General features: G+C 40.8%; 2 protein-coding genes across 16 annotated transcripts in view; one reads left to right on the top strand and one right to left on the bottom strand.

Moving 5' to 3' along the window:
- The first annotated feature begins 848 nt into the window (after positions 1 to 848).
- Positions 849 to 21,393, top strand: PATZ1 (POZ/BTB and AT hook containing zinc finger 1). Of its 5 annotated transcripts, XM_075167476.1 has the most exons (6): positions 849 to 2,140; positions 4,559 to 4,622; positions 7,926 to 7,997; positions 10,393 to 10,564; positions 16,311 to 16,448; positions 18,331 to 21,393. In XM_075167476.1, the coding sequence occupies exons 1-6, from the start codon at positions 849 to 851 to the stop codon at positions 18,747 to 18,749; spliced, it is 2,157 nt and encodes a 718-aa protein (XP_075023577.1). In that variant the 3' UTR covers positions 18,750 to 21,393. The 5 variants fall into 5 exon arrangements, with proteins under 5 accessions (XP_075023577.1, XP_075023578.1, XP_075023579.1 ...); XM_075167477.1 differs by lacking the exon at positions 7,926 to 7,997; XM_075167478.1 differs by lacking the exon at positions 16,311 to 16,448.
- LOC142090104 (E3 ubiquitin-protein ligase RNF185) overlaps positions 16,442 to 24,680 on the bottom strand; it is a 71,434-nt gene continuing 63,195 nt past the window's right edge. For all 11 annotated transcript variants that reach the window (XM_075167469.1, XM_075167464.1, XM_075167468.1 and 8 more), the window contains one exon: positions 16,442 to 17,046. In XM_075167469.1, the coding sequence (XP_075023570.1) occupies positions 16,825 to 17,046 (222 nt within the window). In that variant the 3' untranslated portion in view covers positions 16,442 to 16,824. The remainder of the gene's footprint in view (positions 17,047 to 24,680) is intronic.

Genomic DNA, 24,680 nt, shown 5'->3' with positions numbered 1-24,680 from the left:
CGAGCGCAGACCCGCCGCCCCCGTGTGCCGCGGGGGGGGCCTCGCTGCCGGCTCGGCATTGGAGGATCTGTGCTGGGGAAGGGGGAGACTGCAGCCCCCAGCCCCCGCGGGCGGGCGGGGTGGGGGCCGGCCTGCTGGCTCTGGCTGCTCTTGCATTGGCGGATGCGGGGAGGGAGGGGGGCAGGAAGCGGGGGGGCAGGGGGGAGCCCGAGTGGCTGGAGGGGGGGTCTCTATGAATAGGGTGGGGGTCTTCTCGGCCAAAGAAGAGAGGAAAGTTTGCGGCGCCGGTGGTGCGGGTGCAGCGAAGCGGGCGGGGCCCGGACCGGAGCCGGCGGCGGCGGCGCTTGGTCGGGGAGCAGCAGCCGGGGGGCCCCCGCTGGATTTTTGTAGGGGGGGTGGTATCGCCCCCTCCTTCTCCTCCCCCCAGGGGTGAAAGTGCAAGAGGAAGTGCAGCCGCTGCCATCTTTCCTCCGCTCCAAACACACAGGGACGGACGGAGCCGGCAGCCCGGAGCCGCCGCCGCCGGAGCCCCCTCCCTCCCGGCTCGCTGCAGCCGCGCCGCGCACGCCCCTTCCCGCGGCGGCCTCCGCGGCCGCAGCGCCTCGTGGCGGCCGGGCCCGGGCGGAGCTCGCGCGCCGGCGGCCGCGGCGGCCCCGCGCGGCGCGCGCCCCTCCGCCGCCCGAGCCTTTTGTCTCGCCCCCCCTGCAATCCCCTCGCGCTGTGCAGGGAGCGCAGCGCGCGCCGCCGCCGTCGGCCCGGACAGGGGCGGGGAGCAGGAGGCGGCGCGCGCCGCCGGGCGGCCTGAGAGCGCGCGCCCCCTGCGGGCGCCAGCGGGGCGGCGCAGCCCCATGGAGCGGGTGAGCGAGGCCGCCGCCTGCGGCCCCTCGTCGGGCTGCTACACGTACCAGGTGAGCCGGCACAGCGCCGATATGCTGCACAGCCTCAACCAGCAGCGCAAGAACGGCGGCCGCTTCTGCGACGTGCTCCTGCGCGTGGGCGACGAGAGCTTCCCGGCGCACCGGGCGGTGCTGGCCGCTTGCAGCGAGTACTTCGAGTCGGTGTTCAGCGCGCAGCTGGGCGACGGGGCAGGTGCCGGCGGCGGCGGCAGCGCGGAGGGGGGCGCAGCGGAGGCGGCAGCGGCCGGCGGGGCTGCAGCGGCGGCCGGCGGGGCCCCCGCGGGCGGGCGGGAGCTGGAGATGCACACCATCAGCTCCAAGGTGTTCGGAGACATCCTGGACTTCGCCTACACGTCGCGCATCGTGGTGCGGCTGGAGAGCTTCCCGGAGCTCATGACGGCCGCCAAGTTCCTGCTGATGCGTTCTGTGATTGACATCTGCCAGGAGGTCATCAAGCAGTCCAATGTGCAGATCCTCGTGCCCCCCGCACGCCCCGACATTATGCTCTTCCGTCCGGGGGCTGCTGACCTCGGCTTCCCTCTTGACATGACCAACGGTGCCACTTTGGCACCCAATGGCAACGGCATTGCTGGCATGCCTGAAGATGAGGCCACACGGGCTGCGCTCACTGCGGCGCAGTCCTCCCTACCCGTTCTGCAGGGTGTGGACCGCCTGCCCATGGTGGCAGGACCTCTGTCCCCACCACTGCTGGCCTCACCCTTCCAGAATGTTGCTGCTAGTGCCCCCACTTTAAGCACCAAGAGGGGCAGAGGGCGTCCCCGTAAAGCCAATCTCTTGGACTCCATGATGTTTGGTACCCCAGGGGGCCTGCGAGAGGCTGGTATCCTGCCTTGTGGCCTCTGTGGGAAAGTATTTACGGATGCTAATCGTCTTCGTCAGCATGAGGCTCAACATGGGGTGACAAGCTTACAGCTGGGCTACATAGACATCCCACCCCCAAGACTGGGTGAAAATGGTGTCCCTGGTCAGGATGACCCTGATGCACCCCGAAAAAGAAGCAGGACGAGGAAACAGGTGGCCTGTGAGATCTGTGGCAAGATTTTTCGGGACGTGTACCACCTGAATCGGCACAAGCTGTCACACTCTGGCGAGAAGCCTTACTCTTGTCCGGTGTGTGGCTTACGGTTCAAGCGGAAAGACAGGATGTCCTATCATGTTCGATCTCACGATGGCTCTGTGGGAAAGCCCTACATCTGCCAGAGCTGTGGAAAAGGCTTTTCCAGGTAAGAGAGTACTTATAAGGACCATAGATGCAAACGGAGACCTAGGAAGTTGTCTTTCCTATCCCTTGGGAAACAAGAACAATTTGTACTTAGGGTAGTGTGACTGTTCCATTTTAAAATGTCTCGAGAAATGAGACTTCCATCATTTCCGCTGAGACGTTATTCTACAGTCTCTTGAAACGGTTTAAAAGTAATTAAGATGTAGAACTGGGAGTCAGCTGGCTTCTGGGTAACATTCCCAGCTTTGTCCCAGGCTTGGTGTATGCGTGTCCTTGGGCAAATCAGTTGGTCTCTCCCTCAGATGACTCTTCTGTGAAATGGGTATTGAAATAATTACCTACCTCACATAAGTGTCTTGAGGCTACTGATTTGCAGGTAGTTTGAAGGTGCTGTTGAAGTGCAAAATATTAATACATCTCAAGAGTATTATTTTTCTTGTATCCATTTTAAATTTTCTTTTTCTTAACTTCCCTTCATTTCTCTTAGTTCGTAATGTTTTTTATCACCCAAATGTGAAGGAAGAGGTGAGATTTCAAAGGCTGCAGCATCAAGTATCTTTTAATACATGATCTTTGTGTCCTTTGGGTTTACATCCTTCTGAAGGGGATCCTGTTTCTGCCCTGCAACATACGTAAGATCTGTGCATTTAATGTTGCTGATTTTTTGTTGTCGCTGTTTGTGGGAGTTAATTTAATAAGTAGTTTTATACACGTAGTTGTGTTAGCGGTATCTTACAGTCTGAGTTAATGAATTTGAAACGCTTTTGGAATTTTGACGCTTGCTTTGAGACTAGAAGTAGTGGGGGGAGGGAGATGCATACACTCTGTGTTACTTTTGTAGCAGCAGTCGGTTTTCTACAGTAGTCGATTTGCTCTAACAGGAGGGAAGGAATCGAGGTATGAAAACAAATCAAAAGGCTACTAGGGCTAGAATAGCCCTAGCTATGTAAATGTAGGAATTGTGCCCCTCCTTGCTCTCTTTTTGATAGAGGGACTTTTTGTTACTGAAATAAATTAAGAAAATGTAGACTCTTTCTTTTTTTTGAAGTCAGCAATAATTGGGAGTGCATCTTCATAAAGACTGCAGATTTAGTGATGGAAAGTCATAAAACGAAGATTTCTTCGGTAGCTAGAAGTAAAAGTATTTTTCTTACTATAGTGCTACTGGGGATCATCTGCCAATTTTTATTATTTTTATTCACACTTAAAGATTTCTGCCGTTGCTGTATGAAAAGTTTTTGTCAACAAGAGAAAGTGAAAGATACATGTTGAGTTCTCATTTTTCCCAGTAAGTTAATGTGAACAGGCAGGAATGCTGTTATACAAGTAAACAACAAAAATGTCTACACAAATTTGTAAAATCGAAGTATGAATGAAACGTAGAGGCTCTTTCTTTAAGTTTCAGTATTCAATCGTAGGAGCAGCCAAAAGATTTGGGAGCATGTCTGATTTCAGTATCCTTTCCTTCATTCAGTAGCGCAGCACGCGAGGTTGCTAGGCTTGAGGTACCTAGAAGGACCCCCAACCAGTCTTTCCGGTTACACCGCTCCAGCCCACTTGCGGGAGCATCAGGTTTAACAGCCAGACTGCGAAGTTCAGTCTATTTTCTGTCTGCAGTGCGTGAATTCCATCCCGCGCCCTCTCATTGGCGCAGCTGGGAAGTTGGGGGAGGAGAGGGTGGAGAACTTGTTTCCAAGCAGTTTTTGGCCTCATACAATGAAAAGCTTTCTTCCCACTAGGAGAAACTCCCACCAAGAAAATCTGCAGCTATTCAGTCCTCTCTTCTTCAAAGTAGGCTCTACTGATTGTGAAGAATGGTCTAACTTTTTTTCAGTAATAATTTGCTCTTCCATTGCACCTTCTAGTTGGGACCTTCAGAGCACGTTATTTGTATGAATGCAGTCTCCCCACCAAGTTGTGAGTTAGGACAGTATTTTTTCATCTTGCTGGTGGAAAACGTGTCACAGCAACAGAGTTTAGAGTCAGTCTTTTTGCACAGAGGTGCTTAAAGCTGGCTTCTTACATCCGTGTTTGGGACATAAACCAAAAGGGTCTGATTTTCAAATATTCAGCAACTGTAAATCAAACTGCCCTAATTGTCAAGATCTAAATAGGATTTTGGAAGGGGACATGCAGGCTTGAAAATTGTAGCTTGTATTTCCTGTTTTCCCTGATCATTCAGTCATGATTTCTTCCTGAGAAAATGCTGCCTTTTTAGCAAGTTGGAGAGGGTACTTATCAAGGTAGAGTCCCAGTTGTTGGTGATCTGGTTCTTGGAAGGTTAAATATCACTACATTTGTGATAGATCCACCACTGGGATCTTATCCTTTTTTTTTTTTTTTTTTTTTTTTTTTGTTAAAATTGTAAGTATACTTTTAGTATTTGTTTTAAGTGTGCTTATGTGTATTTTCTTTTAAGGCCAGACCACTTGAATGGACACATCAAACAGGTGCATACCTCAGAGAGACCTCACAAGTGTCAGGTAGGAGCTGGAGGGGTTTAGATTGATGTATGGGTAATCTTTGGCATTGCATTTATGTGTGCAGACAATTATGAAGTATCAGTAAAAATACCATGTATGTGTGAATTGGGATAAATGTTTGTAAATCACAGTGACAGCTGCTTTACATCCCTCCTGTCCCCCAGCCCCTTGTGTCATCTATAGCTTTGGTCCTCCTGCCTCCCTCCCCTCCTACCAGATGTTCTTCCCTACTGCTCTGTCCTAATCTGACCCTGGATCTCTTACCCAGCCACCTTGTCCCTGGGCTTAGAGTCAATGTCACAGATGATTCTTTCTCCTGCCCCTCCCTTTTTTCTTTTATTGCAGTTGTTGCCAACAGGAGGCTCCAATGCTGACTTCATTTTTTTTTTTTTTTAGAATAATTTCAAATAAAATCGGTAAATTATCATAACTTGCCAAGATACTCTTCTTTTTTTTTAATCACATAGCCTTCAGAACATTGCACTGAGCAAAATTGGAAGCTTTTTTTTATCCCAGGGAGAATATAAATAACAGCATCACAGTATCCTTTGTAATACAATGTCATAATATTGTATATAGTTTTTTACAGTTAATAAATTATTCATTAGGGTTTGAAAGATCAAATCAAGAAAGATACTTTGTAATTCAGTTGTAGAGAGATTTAAAAGGTGCCTGGGAAGTATTAATTAAAACCAAAGTTGGGAATCAGCTTCCACTATCACCCACTGCCTTCATGTAGTTGTTGGGCAAACTTCTAAAACATTTATTAGGCTAACAGTCTCCATGCTTGGTCTCTGAAAAAAGATTTATTTGATTATTTATTTAAAGAAAGTTGGAGCGAGATAATTTTCATTTTCTTTGAAGACAGTGAAGGCTAGAGGATTTTTTTTCTTCTAAATTTTTTAACCACATTTTCTGAACCTGGTCAGTCCTACATGACTGCTGCCTCCTGATCTGTGTTTTTTTTTCCCCATCTCTTGACACACCTCCCCTGTGTTTCCTCCAAATTGTGAGAGTTTTGAAACATTTTGCAACTTTAATAATCCAGTAAACAGTTTTTCAGACATATAGAGCCATCTACAGGTTTCTGTTGACCTCCATATGATCTGTGGAAGCCCAGCACCTTTGAAAATCAGACCATAGAGCCTTCACGTTGATTTAACTGCATACGCTATATAGACCCTTAGATTGGCTTAAGCTTCTTAAGATGATTTAGGGGTTATAGATTTATATAAATTGGAAAATTCCACTCATAAAAAGACTTCATAATTTGCGGGTAGCAAGGGGTTTGGGTAGATGAACTGAAGATGACTACACATTTTTTCCATACGCATGTATTTGTGTGCAAGTACAAAAATTAATGTTTAGGTCCCAACATAAACAGAAACTCATCAGTCTTTTCCCAGTTGATATCAAGGTTATTGAATGAATGCAGTTTATGAATAACGTTGATAGACATGAATTGTCCTTTGCCAGCTGATACCTGGTAATTTTTTTTATAGTTTTCTGATTGATTTAAGAATATTAAATATAAACTCTGTAAGTGTGAATCAGAGGATACACTAAGAGCTAGAAAGTAAAGAAATATGGAAGCTAAGATTGTACAGCCAAACTCAACTCCGTCTCCTTGCACACATGTATTTTGTGATAGCAATTTCTAAGAACAGTCTTTGTCATTGTCTGTTGTTTAAAGTGCCATAATACTGTATGCATTGTTCATTTCAATTAAAAGGTATAGGCTATAGGTTACAAGCATCAGGACAGAGTTGAGGTTGTCATTCAGGCTTGGTTTGTTCTTGATTTTTGACTGCTTAACCTTGCAAAGTTAATTTTTCATGAATCTTAAGGTGTAGAAAATTTGTTAGAGAGTTGTGTGTCTTTGCAAAAAATACTTCATAATATCCTGTCAGATTTAGAAAGTTGTCTTAAATATGTACAGATCTTATATACATGGTACAAACCATGGAAGGGGAGCTATCACACTGAAAATTTGTTTCAAATCTGAAAGCTGATGTATAAATTTATAAAGTTCTCCTTGTGATTATCTCATAACCAGTAACACTTCTGTTCCATGACATTTATCTAAACACAGAATCTGGCCAGTAAGAAGGAAAATAGCTTAATATTGGCATGTTGTTTCCCCATTTTCCATTCTCATTTTCCATTGATTTTGTTTGGCAAATTAGCTCCCCATGAGAGTAGCCTGAACAGCATTGAGCATCCTTTTTGAATCTATTGAGTTCCTGTTGAAAATTCTTGTTATTGTCATGCTTTGTTTATGTTTACTGCAAAACAGAAGTACTCTGTCAGTAAACAGAAAAGCTTTCCAGAATCCTCTGTCATAATGGCATTCTTGGAAGTGGTGCTCTGTTACGATTTAAACAAAATCCACTGACCATTTACTTGAGCCCTCATGTATCTTTGCAAACCAACGGATATCTGATGTTTTGTTGATGTGGCATCATCTTGGACTACCAAAACAAAAGTGTGAAGGTGTCAACCCAACTTCAGAATAAATAAAATTGAACTATGAGAAGCAGGACAACTGTAAGCTGAATATCACTGCAACAGCTATAGTTTTCAGTGCTCAGCATGTAATCCTGCAGTCATCCCCCTAAAATAATGGTTGTGCTTCACAATACTTGGAAAACTATCCTAAGTTCCAGCACCTGTAGCACCTGATGTCAGACAAAGACCTGATTCCAGCTTTTTCATTACTGTTAAAATAGACTCAGAATAGGGGAGGCCTCCACAGAGCCAAGGCAGCTGAGAAATCGGATCCAAGAAGTTGCTTTGGTGTCCAGCAAATGACACTCTGGATCTTTTCCCCTGGATTGTTGCATTGGTGAATTTTTTTTTTTTTTTTTTTTAGTCTGACAGTTGAGTTCTGGATGTAGGAGAAGGGGTAAGTCAGTTTTCTGGCCATAATGGGATAGCTCAGTTTGCTGACTCGTCATGGGAAGGGGTGAAGCTGGGCTGTTGGCTTTTGAGTGTGAATGGTATGAAAGTTAGTCTGCTGTTTAGGAGGAAATGGTGATCTGAAAATCTGTGGATGCGAAAGAACAAGGGGAGAAAACAGAAGTTTGCTCCTTCTCAGAGACAAGAGACAGGTTGTTCTTCTGGCGATTTAAGTTAAAAAGAGAAAAATGCAGGTTAAATTAAAGCACAACTTTTAAAAAAGAAAAAGATCTAGTTATTTAAGTAAACCTAAAATTGGCGTCCCAAGTCCAGTGCTTTTCCCATTGATTTCAATGCAGAATGAGTTTCTTCCTGTCCTAATTTCTCTTACTTCCTGCCTATTAGCAGGAAAATGGCAGCCACCATGGAATAAGCTCAGAGACATCCACATCCATAGAAAAGTTGAAACTTCAAGAGGTATTTCTTAAACAATGTTTTTTAAACTTTATATATATTCTTTTTGATCTATTTATATACCTGTGCAATGTTTGATAGGAAAGCACTGGAGAGTTTTCTTCTATGATTAACAATTAATGATAAATACTCAGCACTCATTTAGCACTTCACATCTTTTGTAAAATAAAACTTTTTTTTTTTCTCTCTATACCTTTTATGAATATTAACTATTTGAACATTAACTTTGGGGTTTTCTTTAAACCTAGTCCTGTCTCCCATTGTTATGATTCAGCTAAACTGATTCTTGCTTTCTCCACTGGACTTAATTTTTTTTTTTTTAAGCTTCTTTGCAGATATATTTACTATATAGCTTATCCAAAGGTGAACTTTGCACAACTCAGCAGCAACAGTGAGAAATCAAACACAGAATTATTATTATATTGCTTTCCCTAAGCTTTCGACTTGATAAATTCAATATGGGACAGAATCGGTTTTACTTCTGGCATCCCTGTATTTATGTGGTTTGTCTCTGGTCTGCTTCATCAACTAATGCACTCCCAATGCTTTTGTATGGACGGTTACTGTGGCTCAATATTTTTAGACTTATTGATGATGGATCTCTTGGCTGTCATCTTTGATTGTCTAGTTATATCTCTTTAGTTAATATCCAACAGATTGATCAGTATCAGTGCTGGAATCCTGCCTTAAATGTTTATCTCTAAGATCATTTTACTAAGCGAAAGCTGCATCTGTTTTGCTCAGCGCTGTGTACTGAGATTTCAAATTAAGAGAAATCTTTAATGTTCAAGAATTTGCCTCTGAATATTCAAGAATGTGCCTCTTAATCTTCACTACTTGTAATTTATGAATCTTTGTCTGGTGAGCTTAGTTAAACTGTGCGTATCGCAGAAATCCAGATAATGTTACTGTTGTCTTTTTAAGTTCATTAAGTCCTGATCCTCTGAGGTGCTAAGTCTTGTGCTTGCCTCAGCTCTATGGGAGTTTACCATACTTAAGTATCTCATAGGATTGAACGAGTGTAGTGTCTGTTGAAATTGATAGGTACTTTACAGCTGCCTTCAATGTTTTTTGGATTAAGCTCTTGATTAACTAAATTATATAAAATTATATGGGTTATCCTCTTCTATATTATCAATTTCACTTATTTGAAGTTATAATTTTGTAATTTTACTAGGATTGTTGCTTTAACAAGTCTATCTCTGCTGAAACAGTTGTTTAATTACACACTGATACTTGAAAAGACAGAATATATCCAGTTCCCAGGTCACTTAATAGTCTCATATTAGCTCTTAGAGGGTTCTGGTTATACATCTTAAAACTATGTTATGTTATATAAAGGTGGTATAAACGAAACACTGTACACTCTTGATTGTCACTGTTACCTGCTTGATCTGGTCATTCTAGTGTATGTTTGCTTTTATTTTTCCTCTTGCACTTGTGAGCAATGGTTTCAGACTATATCTTTAATAACTTGTACAGTATATTGCTGGTGATTTATTTTCGTGCACAAGTTAGAGATAGAGCAAGCCCTTCAGAACTGGCAGGCTGTTGTATTAGGCTATACACATGCGTGCCTGCATGCCTGCCAATTGCTGTGATTATAAAAATGGGAGGGATAATTCATCATATGAATTATGTCTGGGAAGTGGGCAAGTAGAATCAATATTATCTTACGCCAAATCAAGCTTGATTCATGGTAGTAAGTGGAATATGATACCTTGTTCAGGGGTAAGTTATAAACAGCTTACAGTGTCATGCAGTTATTTTGATACCTGCTCAGTTCTGGGGCTTCACTTCTACAATTGTCTGCGCTGCTACTGTGGATACCAGGATGGCTCTTCTACTGTCTTTTGTCATATTCTCATCTCAGGCAGTTCTCTGATGCTTTGTTTGTATGTCTTCAAACTCCAAAGGGATTCTGTGTACTGAAGTTAGATTGATCAGATCAAAGAGTAAAATTTAGGAAGATGACAGAGAGGACATGTTGACTGGTCTAAAGTGATTGTAATGACTCAGTGAAATGGCAGAATTTACTGTAAATTGAATGAAGCGGTTTGTGCTATTTCTTTTGTTAAATATTACTTACAGTTTTAGTATCTTCATCCTCAGAGAGGAGCTAAGGCCTTACAACTCTATCTTGATTTAAGTTTTACTGTCTGTAATATGTTAGAACTGTTTTCTTGCTTTCTTAATTCTTTTAAGTAGTAACATCACATCTTGTGCAGTATGTTGGTAATCTGAATTTTTTATTTGTGGGAAAATGGCTTGTGCATCATGTCATTTGTGTGTTTGCACAGGGTCTAAGGTATTTACTCTAAAGAATACTAAATATATTTGACAGTATCAGTGCTTTTAGCAGAGTTGATGAGTCACATGGTTCTCATTATACCTGCAGACTTGTAATGCTTCCTTTGCCACTCGTGACCGACTGCGCTCACACCTAGCGTGTCATGAAGACAAAGTTCCATGCCAGGTGTGTGGGAAGTACTTGCGAGCTGCATATATGGCAGATCATTTGAAGAAACATAGTGAAGGACCAAGTAATTTCTGCACTATCTGTAACCGAGGTAATGAAGAAACTTTTTTTTTATTTCAGTGGGTTGGGACAACACTTGAGGGAAGCTGTAAGGCTGCGTGACTGTCTGCAACAGGAGGAGGTTATACCATCTATGTGTACATATTCTTTGTTTTTCTTATTGAATGCTTAACCTTGAAACTGATGGAGCTATAGGTCTGGCCTTTTTACACGGCTGATAGTTCCTGAAGAAACTCAGTTTAAATCTGAAGCAAATTGTTTCTACACAGTTTTAAGAATTTTACTTGCTAAATAGCCAGATCCCTATAAAATAACCATGGTAAGTTGCCTTGCCGCTATTCACCGTACACCTTTTTTTTCTATACCTCGTTAGACTTGAGTCCTTGCATTCAGTTTGGAAGAAGAATCTTTGAAATACACACCAAGTTGAAAATTATACACTGTACATAAAAAAAATCTACATTATATTATCAGTCTTGCTTAACCTCCTGGTGCAGCAGTAGAGTCAAGGTGGTTCTCCCTCTTAACCCAAGAAATTGCTTTGTATTAACATACATTTCTAAAACAAATTTTGTAAAGAGCACTAGAAATGTGCTTTACCTTTATTTGTAGAAATACAGCTTTTCATAGAATCATAGAATATCTTGAGTTGGAAGGGACCCATAAGATCATTGAGTCCAACTCCCTGCTCCTCTCCGGACTACCTAAAACTAAACCATATGACTAAGAGCTTTTGAAGCTTTTCCATCTGTTCGTGGTACTCTTCAATTGGAGAGAGTTGTAACTTTAGGCTTCGTGGTACGTAAGGCAATAATTTTGAATTATCGCTGTCTTTTTTTTGAACGATTAATACACAACTTCAAATTATATTGTTGGCTCACACAGGCGTACATACCTAGTAAGTGTAGGAGGAGGTTGCTGCCGTGTTTTGGGATCTTGTTTTCTCTGATGAATCATTTTTTTATGATGTGTGTTCCCTTTTCTAATTTAAGAGAGGTGAAATCTTTTGAGAGAATAAAGCTGTTCTGCATGTAATGCGAGGTGACTCCTAGGATGACTAGGAGTTGTGGAGCAATGAGAGACATTAAATTGCAAGGGAGGTATTTCCAGTAGTTGAACCATCTGTTAGATCCTGAAAGCAATGTTAACAGTTTGAGTGGAAAAGGCATCTGGGTTGAAAATCTTCAGATTCTGAAGCTCCAGGTAGATGGTACGAAATGAAGCTTGGCCTCCTCTTCAGCTGAAGGCCTATCTTCTGAAAAATTGCTTAAGCTTATCCCGATTCTTTTTGTGGTAGCGATGTGGAAGACGCTATCCAAGATCCAGGTGCTATCCTGTTCTCCTTCAGTTGAACGTGGTGCCAAACAGAAACTCATATGGGTTGGGAGGAATTGTCTTGTTTCCAAGGTTTGTAAGCTTGCGTTTCAACTTAACTACCACTGGATGTCACTGCAGCTCTTTCGAAATTCAGCCAGCGTGACAAAGACAGATCTGGCACTCAATCAGTGAAATGACTAAATGGCTTATTCACATTTTACAGGTTTAAATGTACAGTGGAAATTTAAATAAAATAGACACTTCTCTGTAGAAGGATAGGGAACCCGTGGTACAGCAAACTTTAAGCAACTACTTTCTTCTTACAGTTTGTGTATTTCATATGTGTTGCCAGAATTTAGTCTGCTGTGAATTTCAGTTTACATCAGCACTTAGAAAGTGTAATTAATCTGGTGAATTACTGTTAAATATCTACCCAGTGTTAAAATTCATAGGAAAGGGAAGTTACGAACTGGATTTGTCAAACAACTGTGTTATGAACTCATTATTATATGCTGTGAATTTTGATTATAGGTTTATGAACCATGACAGCAGATTTTTCAATCCAAAATGTTCTAGAATCAAATTATAAGGTTCATTGTTTTAAATAGATTTCTTTTAAATTGTAGAGCCTGGCAAGATGAAGTAGAGTGGAAAATTTCTGGATTAGAAACATCTATTCCATAGGCATTGGTGCAGTCAGAAGCTACACGCCATCCCTCTGACTGCAGTTGTGCTGTGGCTATGGTGCTTGTACAATGGCATTTTGTTTTATTCTTCCCTCAGCTAATGTGCTGGCATATTTTTGAATTGGAACTTAGCTAGTGCTGGATATAGTAATTGTCAAACAAGAATGCTCAAGCTGCTTGTAGAGAGGATTTTGGATGTTGGCCCACTAGGAAAAAAAAAAGTGAATGAAAAGGTGACTCTTACACAGCTGAACATATGCTAGTGTTGAAGACAGAGCTTAGAATCGCTCAGTTTATCCCATCAGACTGAGGGCTTTTCTGTGGAACTTAATCAAGTGTCTCACGTTCTTTTAAAGGTTTAGCGGATTTAGGAGATGGGGAACTCAGTATCTGACTGAAAGCAGTAGCCACTGGTTTGCCATGTCATGCGTGTACCCATTTGCTGAATTTATTTATTTATTCATTTTACAAAATGGCAGTATAACGTCCAAAAATTACCATCTGTGGTTTGATGTTTTTTCCAGGTTATTTTCTTTCTTAGGGTCTTTATGCTTAGAATAATTACGGAAGCAATTAAATCTTGTTAAATCAGGGAAGCTGTGCAATGGTTTTTTTCTGGGATTTTCTGTTTGTTTTGTTTTTTTTTTTTTTTTTTAAGAATTCATCTAAAATGTGCTTATGAAAACTAATCCTTACTTTTAAAGACAAATTCTCTTTAATCAGTTTAAATAAAAAAGACCTGCTCCTGCTTTGTTGTTACATAATTTTCTATTACCATCGTTAGAAACTTTATTTGCTTGTGTGGGCTTTTTCAAAGAACTTGAGAGTTGAATGACACTGGCAAATCTAGAATTGGTACTTTGTAATAACATGTGCAACTCAGGAGATTCATTTTCTGTTTCAGACACATATGCTTTGTTTGTTTCACAGAAATCAAATTAGTTAGGAGAAGGGTAAATATTCCAATCCCAGGTTAGATGGATTTTTTTTTTTTTACAATAAGATGAATTCTTGTCTATTTCATGGTGCATACAGAGTTGATTAAAGCAAGACACATTCTCCGAATGTTCCAGCTAAATCCAAGTTAGAATTTTTGAAAAAGGAGCATCCTGTAATTATTTCTGTATTCTGTCTCCTTATCGATGTTATCTAAGAGATCAAGGGATAGATCCCATTTATATAAAGCAGACCATTTCCTCTCTATACATGTTTTTAGTGTTGGTTCCTCTGGTATGAAGAAATAGTCTGCTCTGCAAAGCTGAGAGATGTATATGGGTAAAACAATAAATACATTCCTTTTTTGAAAAATACTGCCACTTTATCCTCTGCATTAGCCTGACCTTGCTTTAAAAGTAAAGGATTATTGCCTATGAATCCCCCATTGTCCTAGGAGAGGCATTCATAATTAAGGTCTGGTGGGGGGAAAAAAAAAAGCCAGTTGCTAAGTGCTTCAGAAAAAATTAGGATAAAAACGAACAAAAAAAATCTCACTTTAAACAGTTTCCTATGAAGCAGTTGGCATTCTTACTGCTTTGATGGAAGTTGATGACTCACGTGTTCATCTGCCAAGTGCATAAAGGGGAGCTAACACACTTTGCAGGCAGTTTTCATTATATAAAACAATGTACTCTACAAATAGAATTGCAGAGTTCAGAAAAAATATTGTATAGCAGAGATTACAACTTTAGATTTTCCTGTGTCAATTGTAGTATCGAAAAACACTGAATACCTCTATGTAGTCCTTTTTTAATGGTTGACAGTGAGATTTTAATGCATTACTACATAAAGAGGCTCATGTCAGCATGCATGTGGTTATTAGACACATGTATGAAATAAGGGAAGTACCTTGTAACTGGAAGTATCGCCATTATATTTGTACGTTGTGTCCTTTTCTCTACCAGTCAAACACTGGTTCTTTCCATGTCTACAGTGAATTTTTGGTATTTAGAAAAATATATTCTCTTGTGGCCCAGTGAGATATTCAGTACAGCATTTTGTGTCTGAAGGTAGGTCTTGCACTATTTTGGAGGATAATATCCTTACGTTAATTCCCTGGATGACTTGGCATAGGTGATTCTGCTCCATTGTATTTTGAGATTCATATATTCTTGGTTTCTTCAGTTGTGATGTATCTACTTTGCTATACTTTTATCTTCATCTCAGGGGTCTACAGTAACTATCTCTTGTTCATTCTCAGCAACCTGCCCTTTTTCCCCTTCAGCACGTTGCTGTGGAGTTCTGTCTTGCTCTGCAGGTCCTGTAGATATAATTCTTAATAACCTCTGAATACTCTTTGATCCTGGCTTCAAAGAAAAGTCTGGGTAAAGGGATATTCTATTGGGGAGGCACAGGGAATTCTAGTGTAAAGCCACATTCGTTATTAAGTTCAGCACCTGAAACTAACAGCTGCTCTCACAAAATCCACCCCAGAGAGGTGTGCCAGTATTGGTTTTGCATCCTTCCTAATATATTATATATCATCAAATGTAAATGCAGTTATATAACTATAAAAATGGCTTTACAGTAGTATATCTATTCATATTTAAAGTGAAGCATTGGTATGAACGTTCTCTTGCAAGGGCTTGTGCTGTAAATGCTGTATTGTTTTAAAAAAATCTAGGTCTTGGGTTTTCTCTATCCAGAAAGGGAACCTGGAACTCTGTGTCTGTGACAGTGAAACTTGTGTTGTGTTCTCAGTTGTTAAAGGAAAATGTTTCTAACATGGAAGTGACATAATATTCTATTCAAAATTTAAATGAAAATTAAGGTGGTTGTGGATAGGCTTACCTGTGTAGGAAGTCCTTAAAACTCTGTCCTCCTTGTGTCTTGTTTATGGTCCAAATGTACTAGTACTAATTGCAAATCTTATTAAAATCTGAATTTAAAAACATTCCAAAACATATGTGAGATAACTTATTGCATTAAAGGAAAAGGCCATATCTGTGAGACTTCAAAACCGATTTTAAAAAAGCACATGCACAAATGTAAAAAATTGTTTTGATCAGAAATCAGTTGTTTGAAATACATGTTTTTAATTTCAGTGGTTTGGGCTTACAGATCAGAGTTAATAGAAATACTGAAATTTCATTTTAATTTTTTTGTTAACTGCAGACAAAATACAGGTTTTAGTGTGTTTTTTAAAACTCACAATGAGCGGAATGGAGGAAATATTTTTCAAAAATTAATATAGAACAAAATTGTATACCTTAAAAACTCAGTAGTTTTAGCTCTCTGCCTTCTAGGAGTCACTATAAATGCTAGAAACCTAACGGGAAAGCACACTAAATACCAAAGAGGGTTGTTACTAAATGGCATTTGTTCAAATATTAACAGCATAAAATAAACTAATTTGAACTATCTTCCAAAGTATTATCAGATGATGAAGGCATTTTTAATTAAAATAAACAAACCAGCACAAAAATGGTGAAGAGACATGGGTGCCTTTTTGTATCATGTCTCTTCTGCCTTTTTTTTCCAGAAAGTTTTCATGTCATCTGCTAGGTTTGCTTACATGGGATTTGTTTCTCAAGGAGGCTGTTCTTTCATAATGACTTCCAAAAAGCAAATGAAGTCTAATGAAAGGTATGCATTGCATTCATTGCCTGATTATGTCTAGGAATCCTACTTGAGCATGTTGTAAGTAACTAGAAATCAAGCTAGAAAAATGGCAACTTTGTAATAGGGAGTAGGAGCAAGAGAAAGATTAAAAGAACAGGGAAGGCAGATGTGTGTCTTTGCTGGTGGCAGGATCTCATCTCCTTTTATCTTGTTTAGGTTTCTCCTCTGCCTCCTACTTAAAGGTCCATGTTAAAACCCACCACGGTGTTCCCCTTCCCCAGGTCTCCAGGCACCAGGAGTCCATCCCGAATGGGGGAGCAGCGTTCCACTGCGTCAGGACCTATGGCATCAAAGGCAAGAGACTCGCTGCTCTGCACCTTGCTGCTCTGTGCAGAACTTTGTGTTGTGGGATGTTGGGCTGGGCATGAGAAGGGGGAGGGAGGAAGGACAGGGAAAATACTGGAAAGAAGCTTAGGGAGATGCAGAGAAATTACATAGCATCACATAGTATGTAATACCTGTTCTTGGATAGCCCATAACAAGTCTTGGGGAAGGAGATGGACCCGTAAGGGTACGTGAATTTTTGGTAGCTTCTTTGATTTTAGAGATTGAAAGAGCCAGTTAGTTCATCTTGAGCATCTTCCTAGGAGCAGTCAGTATTTGAATTTTGCCTGAGGGGTGCAGATCCGTGACAGTTCCTTAGTCCCACTATACTTGAATCTCGCGTCAGTCAAACAATGTTTCTGCTTTCCAGTGAAGGAAGGGGGAGCTGCAGAATGCAGTTCATAAATATTCTTGAGCGGTGAAAGCAATATTCATCCTCAGGTTGACGAGGAGCCATGCAACTATCTGTAGTTAAACTTACACTTTTTAATGCTGTTTTTGGGGAGGAGAGGTAGAGGGTGATAATAGTACTGTTACTTTTTTTGTTTTTTAACCTGCATTTAACTTCCTGGAAAAAAAAAAAGAAAAAAGACATTATTGTAAGAATAGCTAAAGAGTATTTAACTTCTGAATATGTAAAGCTGTGTGTTAATCTATGTAGGATAGCTTGCTTTTTGCTTCTTGATTTGGGCTGTCAGTATTTGTGGTGAAGCTGAAACATCAGAAAATTCTTCAAAACCATGGTTGTCCCATAAAAGACAACCCAGGAGAACACAGCAGGCTGGGTTAAACAAAGTCTGTGCCAGTGGAAAGCTACAGTTGTGTAATTTTTTTCTGTTGAAGTCCTGATAAGAGTTACAACAGAAGGCCTTTGGTTCTGGGTGGTGTGCTGACTTAACAAGAGATTTACTCCAGCTCAGTGGTGTATTGATTTCATGCGTATCCTGTTTGATTTGTAATGCTGAGTCCAGAGCAAATCTGTCTTTTGGGTTGTGCCAAGTGGTTCTTTGGTCTTTTAGAGTTAATAGTAGATACAGCTTATTTGTATTCAGAGACTCGTTTAGGGAGTATGTCTGGATTTCCCACGCTCATTCACATGCGGTGAGCAAAAAGTGTGGACAAACTTTCTTGGCATACTGCCAGAGGAGAATGGGGAACACTCCAAACGTACCAATGGCTTTGCCAGGATATGTATCCAAATGACTTAAAATAGTGTCCCTAACCTCTCTCCTGTTTCACACTACAGTATTTAAAGACGCAACAATTCTAGATTATGAAGTTCACTTCTAACAGCATTGCACTTAATTGTAAAAAAGAGTTCCTCAAGACTGAATGGAATTGCACTTCTTAAATTGCAGTAGCTCACTGCTGGTTTGCTGAGTATTTCCAGGTTTCTTCACATCTTGTTGCAGCCTGTTATGCTTTATTAGGTTTCTAGGCTCTCCCCCAAAGTATCAACAATATTTCAGAAGTGTGGGAGTGACTTGTACAGTTAAAAACTCATTATTAGGTCCATCCTTTTGTAATGCCTGAGGTATAAATGTTGTGATACATCTTTGGGATTCAAAAAAGTATGACATAAACCAGAGACCCATTATGGATACATTCAGTATAATGACAAATCCATAATAAAAACCTGGATGTTGCTCTGATAGCAGCCTGGTGGTTTGTAAAGAGGACCTATGGTCAAGTGCTTTAGAATATGAGGGATTGCAATGTTAAGTGTGTATCGTTCTGTCATGACAGGCATTAATGAAATCAGTGGTAACCAATATCATCTATTTGGATGCATGTTAAATAATTTTTTGGGAGATAAGCTTCTGAAAACTTCTCTCTCTTCTTTTTCCTGTAGAAGGCCAGAAATGTTCACATTCGGACCCGATTGAGAGTTCTGATTCATACGGAGACCTCTCTGACACCAGTGACCTCAAGACTCCTGAGAAACAGAGCACCAATGGGTCCTTCTCGTGTGACATGGCAGTCAGCAAAAACAAAATGGAGACGGAAGGAGAGAAGAAGTACCCTTGCCCTGAATGTGGCAGCTTTTTCAGATCAAAGTCTTATCTGAACAAACACATACAGAAAGTTCACGTCAGGGCCCTTGGTGGCCCATTGGGGGACCTCGGTCCTGCTCTAGGATCCCCCTTTTCACCCCAACAGAACATGTCTCTCCTGGAGTCATTTGGGTTTCAGATCGTCCAGTCAGCATTTGCATCATCCCTAGTGGATCCAGAGGTCGACCAGCAACCAATGGGGCCAGAGGGGAAATGAGATCAGTTTGATCTTAAGCAAAGCAGCAGTCTGGCTATAATGATAAGATGCTGTGAATGAAAGAGGAAATAATGAAATTCGGTTCTATAGCTGAGAATTTTTTATTCATTTTAGCTTCCCTCTTTGTCTCATGCCCTACCCCACCTTTAAACCTTCACTGAGGAGAGGGAGAAAATGCTTCTTAGCTGATAAATTACAGAACATGGTGACCTTGAATAGGAGACATGACCTAAAACACCAAATGGAGCGTTAGAGCCTACTGCTGGTGTTTCATCATGATCATCTAGAATAGACAAAAGTTCCAGCACTGATCTGAGAATTAGACAGTCCTAGTGACCGAGGCACCTGAGGAGCTACAGCTACAGGGAGCTATGCTTTTGTTCTCTCTCTATTCCCCACCTTCCCCAACCTACCCCAGAAAAACACTAAGTTTTAAAAACAGACCCATTATTGACCTATTACTGAATATAACATTAAGTAAAATGCCCCGTGGTACCTAGCAGGTTACAATGCAGTTGTCCTTTTAAAAACAGAAAAATGTAAAGAAGGTGAGAGAATTTGAACCCCTTCTGCCATTTGTGAGGCTGTGAGTGCTGCAGCAGGACTGAACTGCTGAGAAAAATCACCATGCAGAACAGTTGTTTTTGTTACTTTTAACCATTAAACTTGCTGTCAGGTTTTTAATTCTCTATTATTATTATTTTAGGACCTGTTGTAGTGAATTGCTACTGAAAAGCCAGTCTAAGGCAATACACAGAGCACTCTTAAAGCAGCAGTCACATTAGGGTTAGTATTAATTTTTTTTTTAGATGTACCATAATTAATAACTTGGCTAGTTGATTGTTTTAAGTCTATGAAAGAAATAGTTTTATGGGGGGGGGGGGAAGGAAGGAAAAATACCATTGCAGTCTGGTTGACTGGTGCTCATTTTTCACATGGGGACCTAGGGTATAAACACGATCAGCTATCGGGTTAACACTATGTACCACTGACTTGTTTAGTGTGAATAAACCCAGGGATTCACAGAGTGATTTTGGTTTAATTGGATTGGCCTCTATTAAAGAAGTTAGTATGTTACTTTGCATCCCCTCGTTTTGTCTGGTTTTTGAGCAATTTAGCCACCTGTCCAAAAGGTGTGCAAATGAGAACCAGTAAATAAGACATTAATCCCTCTCTACGCTGTGCTGTATTTTCAGTGACCTGGGCTTTTTGGCTACAGTCATGCTCTCCTGATCTGCCTCTAGTCAGGTTTGCAAAAGCCAGTCTTACTCCTTTCTTTTCCAAAGAAGAAGGTTTATGCTATAAGAGATGGGATTTGCAAACAGCATATCTCTGGAAAAGAATTGATTACAAAATGCAAAGAAGCTTGGCTCTAGGCTGTTGGAGGTTCCATTTAATCTGAAGATACCACTTGTGCAGAAATGATGTCCTTTCTTGGCCCTCCCTTTCCTCCCATGTAACTTGTCAAAGTCTTTATGTACCAAATCCAGGTATAAATGTTGTTTAATTAACACAGGGTTAGGAGTTAGGAATACTCTGAGTTATAATTATGGTTCTGCTGTTGATGCTCAAGGTCACATAGGACAGCTCACTGAATTTATTCCTTAATTTCCCATCCGTGAAAAGTTTTCTCACAATTGTTGCGAGGGTTAATGAGCAAAGGTTTAAGCAGTGATTTAGTAAACTAAGTTGCTGTGTGTACTGAATGTTTCTAGAAAGGCCACTCTGAAGAGCCCAAGTCCCACACCAAACTTGCATTCTGTGAAACAATAACTGTCTCCATCATTGATACAGTGCTGGAGCAGGATAGACCACCTCAGACCAGGACCGACATCCTCTGCAGGAGATATGTCTGTATTAAATGAGAACGTAGCCACAACTTGCGTTGCCCAGGTGCTCCTAATTCAAACCCTGCACCTAATGCATAACTGAAATAAGACACATTCCTGTTTTGTTTTTATGTTAGAAGTATAGAGCCTTTTGTAAGTATATGGATTTTGGAATGACGTTCTAAATTCTACTGACTTAGAAGCCCCAGCTTCTCTCTTGTAAGAAGCTACTTCTTTGTACTTGCTTTTGAGTATTATAAACCAAGGATGAATAATCAATGGCTTTCTCTTTATAGCACCAGCACTTTCTAAATTGAGAACATGTTGCAGTGGACTTGATGTTTTGCTATTAATCTGTGTTGGGAGACTGAAGGACATGTTCTTCATCTTCCCCCAGAATCCCTGGAATAGGTACGAGTCTCATTTAAAAGGGGGAAAAAAACCCAAACCAAACCAACCCACCTTCAGACTAAAGATTCATGGAATTGCTATTGCTGTACTGGTAAGCTTAAGTTGACAAGTAGAAACAGGATGTTTCGGAAAGGTAACAAAACATTTTAAAATACCTTGTAAGCTGCCAAGCAAGTCAAGATAGAGCAGGCTTTCCAGTCAGCATAACAATTCATTGGGATTAGCAAATGCAACTGCCATCACTCTGATTTACTAATAGCTTGTATTTAAGCCACCAGGAAAATTTCTGTTGAATTGAAGCTGTATTCTGAAAGATATAAGAAGTTTGTGTCCCCGATGTTCCTATATGCATTCAAAGAGGGTGCACTAGTCATAAAATTTAACTCCAAAAGCCAAGTCCAGAATATAGGATATTTTCATGCTACATTTAGTTCCACTGACTTTAGTGTTACTAGTGGGTTGAATTTTGGCCATTCGTATCAGAGTTTAATTTTGAACGCTACAGAATTTGAGCTGATGAAACAAATGAAAAGCCTTGAGCTAAGAAGGAAGCCTTCTAAAACACTAACTGTGCATTTTGCTTGTCAAAGAAAATGCTTACTAAGTGTCATGAATACATTGAATGAAAGCTACTTACTTCTCAGTCTAGTGGACAGGGAAACAATTAGGCAGGAAGTTAACAATTCTGAAATGACAGTTCTAGATCATCCTAGTGTAAATGGGAGAGATTTTCACCAACGCAAGAGACTGGTGCAGACTAGTGCCAGCAGTAGATTGGGCAGATCTTTAGCAGTGGTGTGTTTTCAGAGCTTTTTGCTTCTTTGGGGGCATATTCCATTCTGGATAATAATTTAATCTACACGTAAATTCTTTATATTCTGTACTTTGGGAAATGTGTGCTTCTCACATCACAGATCCAAACAGAAAACTCAGCCTCAGAAGTTCAGAGTTCAAAGAGAAATACTTAACATGCCCTGAGCTGCAACCTCACTTAACTTGTTTCTATTACATTTTTAATTGGCATATCAGTGTATAGATGATAGTTCTCATTTTGGGCTAGCCCTCCTTTCCTTGTCATCTTCTTTGGTGGGACTGCAATCCAATGTTTGAGTCAGTGTACTTCTCTGCCAAGAAGGGAACTTCAGTTCATACAAATTTTGATAATCAGAGTTGTAGTATTTCTTTGTATTATAGGGAGTCCTTAATCCCCTCAGCTGAGGCTCAGACCCTTGTGTATTAGGTATGATGAAAACATCTTCAACCATCTATAATCTAAACATTAAAGATAGATAAGAAAGGAATAGATGCTTATAGGTGAATGAGTGAAATAAAGATGAAGGACTAAAAACCGCTTGCATGCATGCTTAAGTGTTGTGTTGAATGTAGGGGCACAGATATCATCAGGCTTCTTTTGTTGCCTGAAGTAATTTCTCTTTATGTTCTGTTAATCCACAACAAATGCAGGGTAAAGCAATTTAATGTGAATTCATTCCATACTGAGTTAAATTAAGTGATATTACCTTGCATTTGTCATGTGCTAGATGTGTGCAAACAGACTTACTAGTGTGGCTCACCTGATGCATGGTAATGTGGTGGGCGTGAGCTCTCAATCTTAAGTGATTTGCCCATGATGACATGGGAAATTGATAGCAGAACCAGAAATTGAACACAGATTTTCCTTCTCTCAATCCAGTGCCTTAACTATAGTAGGGCAAAGTATTATATGTTGGGGGGGATGATTGTTTTGTTTATTTTTTAAAGCCTAGAACTATAAGATGGTGTGGAGTAGGTCTTCCTACCAATCTTTTGAATAATTGCAAATGCCCAGTCACAATTTTAGACCTGTTTGAGTGCCAGTGACTTAGGGAATGTTTGTTACTTCCCACATATTCCCTGAAATTGTTGTTCCTCCCTCAACTGCTGTCAGCAGTAAGGAATGACTTGAACAGAAGAGCTGTGTAACTGAATGTCTGTCTAACTCAACTAATTGAATTGATAGTATGAAAGCTAACCTAGATTTTGTAGGCTCTGTTGTAACTTTAGTGTCTTGTTTTTTCACTAAAACTTTGTTCCTAGAAATCAATATCTGAACTTATGTCTTGAGTCTGGAGTGGGGTACCACTTTCAGCTTTAATTTTTTTTTAAGGTGCTTGCTTGAGGAAGTAGATGCCAAAGTAAACTTCAAAGGAACTCCAGACTTCAGTGTTGGAAGAATGAATGGAGAGCAAGAGCTCTCTTTGGGTTTCATGAGAGATAAATGGACAAAGTAAAAAAGAGCTACCAAAATTTTAAGTAATGAAACAGGAGAGGCTTTTCTTTATCACCCACAAAAATAATCAGATATTTTCAATTGTTCAGTGTGGCAGAAACTCTGAGAGCAAGTGCCAAACAAAATCATGGAATATGTTGGCTTTTTCAGCATTATAAGCTGAAGAGCATTATGAGCATTATGAATATTTTAATGTAAAGTAAGCCAGCTTTGTACCGTTCCCCTCTTGCCTGGGCACAGTACCTGAGTTTTAATTGAATAGAACATAAGCTCACAGTGAATCTCTGAGCTTATGCTCTCAGTTCCATCCCCGAGAGACAAAACAAAGAGGGGAAAAAAAGGAAGAGGAAAATTTAAAAGGGAAAACAGATTCTGGAAGATTCCCATGTCTCCTGAGAGAGTCCTGTTTTTTATCCTGACCATCCTTTTCAAAACAAGATCCTTAGCTGTTGTGAATGAGCCTTTGGGAACAGGTTTGGCTTTCAGCCCAAGCTGCTGCTCTGTGTCCCAGTATGAAGGCGGTGTGTTCTGGAGCACTGAGCCTGGGACGGGGAGGGAGGCAGTGCTCTTGGGCTGCAGCATGAGGCCACATTTACTGTTGCAGTCAGCAGCAGCAACATTGGCATAATGTCTTCCTGCCTGCTCCCTTGGCACCTTCGCCCTCCACAAATTCCTGTGCCAGCGTGGTACCTACTCAGATGTGTACAGCTCTGCAAATAACTGTGTTAGCTACAAAACAAATGAGAGAACTATTTGGCTAAAAAGAAACAAAAATTAAAAATAGTTACGTGACATAACTGCAAAGTGGTGCAGAACAGGAGCAGGAACCCTGGCTGTAAGGGGTTGTGGTGATGGCTGGAATGGTTAAAGCACGGTAGTGAAAAACCACAGTTGTTTGCTCTGTGGTAGCGGATAATGAATGGCTGTTTGAAAAGAATTAACACCTTGTGTCATCTCTAGCCTCTTTCTGTGTTTTGTTCCCATCTATAAAATGAGATAACCCTTGCGTAAGAATGTTTCAAGATTTGATTGACATGCCAAATTGTGCTGCGCAGTTGTGCTGCTGAACTCTGCTACAGATGTTTGACCTCACTGAGTTCAGGCGTAATGCAAAGTTAAACATTTGGCCACACTTTTCCTGAAAGGTGAAATATTTAAATTAATTTAAAGACTGCCTGGCACTATTGATCTGCTCTCAGGGTTTATGTGAATGAAGCTTTTCCTGGGTGGCCTCTTTACTTGTACTGCAGTTTTGGAGACCTGGAAGTGCTCTGAGCTGAGATGTGCTGAAGGAAGGAGGTAACTGGTGTCTCACAGATGTTCCAGTGACTCCCTCCCAGCTCCTGCGTTCCATGTGGACCATGGGCTCATTTCATACAGCCACTGGCAGCCATAAATGCTCTTGAGCTTCATGCAGTCACT

This window comes from Calonectris borealis, chromosome 18, assembly GCF_964195595.1.
Source record: "Calonectris borealis chromosome 18, bCalBor7.hap1.2, whole genome shotgun sequence".
Classification (NCBI taxonomy): domain Eukaryota; kingdom Metazoa; phylum Chordata; class Aves; order Procellariiformes; family Procellariidae; genus Calonectris; species Calonectris borealis.
Note: the sequence above shows the minus strand (reverse complement) of the source record. Positions and strands in the feature narration are given on the sequence as shown.